Source organism: Anguilla anguilla, chromosome 5, assembly GCF_013347855.1.
Source record: "Anguilla anguilla isolate fAngAng1 chromosome 5, fAngAng1.pri, whole genome shotgun sequence".
Classification (NCBI taxonomy): Eukaryota; Metazoa; Chordata; class Actinopteri; order Anguilliformes; family Anguillidae; genus Anguilla; species Anguilla anguilla.
The window spans coordinates 8,487,882-8,492,733 of record NC_049205.1 but is presented as its reverse complement, the minus strand read 5'-3'; the positions used below and the strand labels follow the sequence as shown (position 1 = coordinate 8,492,733).

Here is a 4,852-nt window from a genome sequence, read left to right as displayed (position 1 = left end):
CTCAATCAGGCACGTTCAGTCGCCCACGTATAGGAAATATAAATTACGGACCAGTGGATCTTTTCTTCTTCTGGATTGTTGAAAACTAGAATGAACGTTGATAATGTGTTCAAAGAGTTTTCCCCTCTTTGTAATAAGGCCTTGCTTGTTAAACGAAAGAACTCGGCACGGGTCCGAGTTTGCAACTTTGATCGCTCCTCTTTCATTTTTTTTGACACGACAGATTTAGAAGATCTTGTTCAAAGCTGAGAGAGATGAGGTGGATCGTTTGACCCTAAAGCGATCGCATTTGCACAGATGTGCACTGACGTCTTTATTGTTGTTGTTTTTGAGCCTACCACATGACAGCATCTTGACAGAAAAAGGATCAGATAAATTAACACCACTGAGGGAACGAAGTTAAATCGGGGGATTTCTTTTAGTCCAAAGTCAGGCACGTTCTTTAGTTTTCATCAGACTCATTAAAAATGAACATTCACTAATTAAGAACTGTGCAGTTTCTAGCAAACAAACACAGTTCCCAGTAGATTGTATTAATTAAATTGCCACAGTTCCTGTAAGCAACGTCGCAAATAACAGAACAACAATAACGCACAACGGTACGCCAGTGAAAAAAATGATGCGTTGTTTTTGATTCAGTTAAAATCAAATAAAACTGAAATTAGCCCGCAGAGGCTTTTCTAATATGTCATAGCGCCGCCCCTTCCTCGCAGTTTCCACCTGCCACGCGGCTTTAAACAGCCTCTCTTACGACACCCCCGCTCACAGCCAGTCGCAGGAGACCCGGGGGACCGCGCTAAGGGTGGCGCATCCATGCGACAAGAGGCTATGAGACCTCTTCTCCGAATATTATGATTTTAAAAAAGGATAACTCGCGCGCTTCTAATTTTTCCCACGTTCGCATTACTTTTTCTTATTCGCCGCTGGAATGGTCGTGTGATCCCGAAGAAATTAACATCAAAGGTCTGCGGACATCAAGGATCAAGGAGTAATGTTTCAAAAAGAAATCTATAAAGAGCTTCATTAGCATATGTCAAGAGGGCATTTAGCTGGGGAATGTATTTAAACGGGAGTTCAATTTGGACGCCTCATTTCTTCACGGAGTAAAACCAAAAGAGCCTTCTGTGGAACTGGCTCTGCCGCTCGAGGAAACCCGGAGAAGATCCAAGTCCGTGGGAATAGTCCGTGGAAGAGGGAGAGCAAGCGAGCGAGCATGTGCTAACGGACGCGGATGTACACATGCAGTAAGCGGCGATCTGGTACTGCGCAAAGGTGTTTACTCCGGACATCTTCGCTCCCAACTTTTGTAATTTTGAAACGGCAGCGCGGGCGGTTTGGAGATGGCCTCCGTGGGCGAAGTGGGTACCTTTACACACGGCCTGGACAGCTTCGGACAGGGATCGCATTTTGTCCTGACGGCCGCTGGGGAGAGTCCAGTGTTGCTGGGAGACCACCTGGTCCCAGCGGAGCGACTGTCACGGAGTACCCCCGCGGATTTAACGCATTTAAAAGGGATTCTGCGGAGGAGGCAGCTGTACTGTAGAACTGGGTTTCACCTTGAAATACTACCAGATGGTACAGTGCAAGGAACAAGAAAAGATCATAGTCGATTTGGTAAGGATATTATTATTATTATTATTATTATTACAATAACTGGTGGCATACATTGCAGCAACACTATGCATACTTTACATGCTATAGATGTACGTTTTTAAATTGTGATAACTCACCAACAGTGAATAATTGACGTCTATGCTCGCGCATTTTCTGGGATTGAATATGATTGACAATACTGTTGTTCTTTCTGATTTATACTTTGTTCTAAAGGCCACTTTTAATACAGATACAATGGTACCGCGACCTTTGCTTTACCCTTCATGCTTCCTGAGTTAAGTTACCTGAAAGTATGCCAAATCACTTTAAAGAGCATTACAGGTGTGCTCACATAGCTTACGGTCATTAAATGTTCAGGTGATACTTTTGGAAATACTTCTGGAGGCCCTTATGGATGGAAGTACACTAATTTAAGCTATTCAATGCTATATTAATGCTATTACATAGAACTTATGTATTGGTTATTTTCATTAAACGTCATCCTACCTCTATGTATATTACGGACGTTTTGTGATATAGCAAAATCAAATAACGGAACAAATATGTCTCAGGTATACTGGAGTTCATCAGTCTCGCAGTTGGAATAGTGAGCATCAGAGGAGTGGACAGTGGACTTTACCTCGGAATGAATGGTAAAGGAGAGCTCTATGGCTCTGTAAGTATCATTTCACTATAATTTTGCAAACAATGTATTTCCACAAAGATGTAAAATAGTTCAGCAGTTTACCCAGTGTGACGTTGTGTCTCATGTTTGTGTATGGTGCCACACACTGTGTATGAAAAATTCACGCTGTGCGCAATCTGCGCACAGCATGACATAGCTCCGAGTGTTTAGACCTGCAAGTGTCTGAAATGACACGCGTCAGTTGAAGTGAATATTGAAATCAATACACGGCCCCGCGTGCCTGAAGCAGCAAATCGCCAGGCGCTACGTTTTGTGTCGTGATTTATTAATTAATTTATTTATTTTTTGCGTCAAGTATATTTTTAATCCCATGGGCTTGTAAAGCGCCTACACACATACACGGGCTTTAAAATGCTGTGTAATGCTATATTTTATTTTGCAATAACATTTTTCATGCGCCCCAATAGCAATAATGTGTAGAACTTTTTGTGTTGATTTTGGTTGACACGGCATATTGCATATTGCTGCTGAAGATTTTAAATATGCATGCTGATGCAGCTGAGACGCAACGTTCTGAGTGCAGATTCGCTGTTCGTTGCATCCCATATCAGATGAATCAATTAAATGAACGGCGCATTGGCTTTAAGGGATACTGTGCACGTAAGTGGCCGGCAGAGGGCGCACATAGTTTCAGTTCCGTATTAAAGTCCCTGGGGGTGGGGAAATAATCCGTAAATATTATCAGATTGTACCGAAATGCACGTCTAGCCCCTTTGAAAGACACTGCACTACCGCTCAGGGTATGACCCATGAAACGAATATGTGCGTGAATTTCATGTATGGTGCATTAGTGGAGCAACAATGGGATTGATGTAAATTATTCAGGCTTCGCAACCAGATCTGGGCGTGGGGTACTTCTGTGGAAGTTTGGAGTGAGGTAATTAACATGACGTATTTCATTAAAATTTAATATCATGGCACACAATTAAATATAAGTTATATGCATCAGCAAGACTGTAAGCAAACCATTTGAAAGATGTTAAATCATTTTTGTTGTCGCTGTTGTTTCTCCCAGGAAAAGCTGACCGCGGAGTGTGTCTTCAGGGAACAGTTTGAAGAGAACTGGTACAACACGTACTCTTCCAACCTCTACAAGCACGGGGACAGGGGGGCACGCTATTTCGTGGCTCTGAACAAGGACGGGACGTCACGAGACGGGACGCGGTCCCGGCGCCACCAGAGGTTCACCCATTTCCTCCCCCGGCCCGTGGACCCCGAGCGGGTACCGGAGCTGTACCGGGAGATTCTGGGACCGAGCTGATCCACAGGGAGTCTCCGTGCTCTGGTTTCCTTGGAAACAAAGAGGGGCATACACGTGCACACACAGTAACTCCAAAGAACATCAAAAAAAAAAAAAAACAGAAGGGGGCGGGGGGAGTGGGGGGGTTGATGGTGGCAAAGGGTGTCGGTGTGGGTTGGGTCGAGCCGGGTTTGGGTTAGGTTGGGGGGGGTTGTGATGAGAGGGGTGCAGTGTGCTTACTCTCGCTTTTTGAAGGCCAATGCCTCTTCTGGAGCAAGGGAAGTGTTGAACAGCCAGGCGGATACATACATATATATTTTTTAAGGGCCATTTGATCATATGCCCAGCTGCAGAAAGTGGGCATACAAGATTGGCCTGTAAGCTGCTGATGTCATCTCACCCTCCCCCCCCAAAAAAAAGAAGTCACCCAATGGCACTTGACTGAGATCCTTGATATGGGGCCAGAACCTGCGTCTCTGCTTCAGGGGACTGGATGGAGAAACAGAAGAACCTGCTTTCTACTTGGTACCATGAGGTCGGTGGTCCGCATTGCCCGAAGGTCCCAGACGGTTTGTGGAGGATTTCCGATGACCGATACCGGACAGTACCACGCAGAAGGCAAAAGAACCTGAAAATATTGGTTTGCAGATGTTATCATTTTAAGAAAAAAGTTTTATTTATGCATTGCTGGAGACATATATTTATTTTATATATTTATTTGGTCGAGAATATATTTTTACAGGTAAATATGCAATGTAAAGAAAACCTTGAGAGATTTATTTTGTGCCAATATTTACACGGATGTCACAAGGGCATAGAGATCAACCTATTTCTGTTAAGCTGACTGGAGATAGTATTTTCTTATATTGTTTTGAGATGATGTTTTAGGTTAAGCTGTCTTGTCACGACTGCGCACCATGTCTGAAGCAAGCCTCGGCCCTCTGTGTTTTGTGTTTTGTTTTCGAGAGAAGATTCCCAAGCCAAGTGGGGAAATTAAACTTATTTAAAGTCCCTGACTTTGGTTTTTTGTCTTCTTTTCTTGTGTGCACCAATCATTAAAGCCTTTTACCTTACTGTGCGGCCTGTTTGGTTGATTTCCAGGGTGGGCTGTACAGTTGCATGGCACTTAATTTGAAAAGGTTCAGAACAGACCCTGCTGTATAAATGGGCTATATGTAAAATAATGCAAGTTGTGGTAATCCTAAACAGTGAACAAAATTTGGAGTATCTCCAGCTACTCAAATATATGCGCTGACCCCCCAGTTAAGTTTCTATGTGTGATCTGCTTATATGTTTTTAGATCTCAGCGATTT

The 4,852-nt window shown here is 43.6% G+C and overlaps 1 protein-coding gene across 1 annotated transcript; it reads left to right on the top strand.

The window, feature by feature from the left end:
• The first annotated feature begins 470 nt into the window (after positions 1 to 470).
• LOC118227202 (fibroblast growth factor 20-like) lies at positions 471 to 3,667 on the top strand. The gene is made up of 3 exons (XM_035417406.1): positions 471 to 1,614; positions 2,166 to 2,269; positions 3,315 to 3,667. The coding sequence occupies exons 1-3, from the start codon at positions 1,341 to 1,343 to the stop codon at positions 3,558 to 3,560; spliced, it is 624 nt and encodes a 207-aa protein (XP_035273297.1). The 5' UTR covers positions 471 to 1,340; the 3' UTR covers positions 3,561 to 3,667.
• Positions 3,668 to 4,852: the final 1,185 nt, after the last annotated feature.

Coding starts and splice junctions, on each gene's coding strand:
- LOC118227202 (XM_035417406.1), top strand. CDS start 1,341: ATGGCCTCCGTGGGCGAAGTGGGTACCTTTACACACGGCCTGGACAGC. Junction 1,615..2,165: donor AAAAGATCATAGTCGATTTG/GTAAGGATATTA, acceptor AATATGTCTCAG/GTATACTGGAGTTCATCAGT. Junction 2,270..3,314: donor AAGGAGAGCTCTATGGCTCT/GTAAGTATCATT, acceptor TGTTTCTCCCAG/GAAAAGCTGACCGCGGAGTG.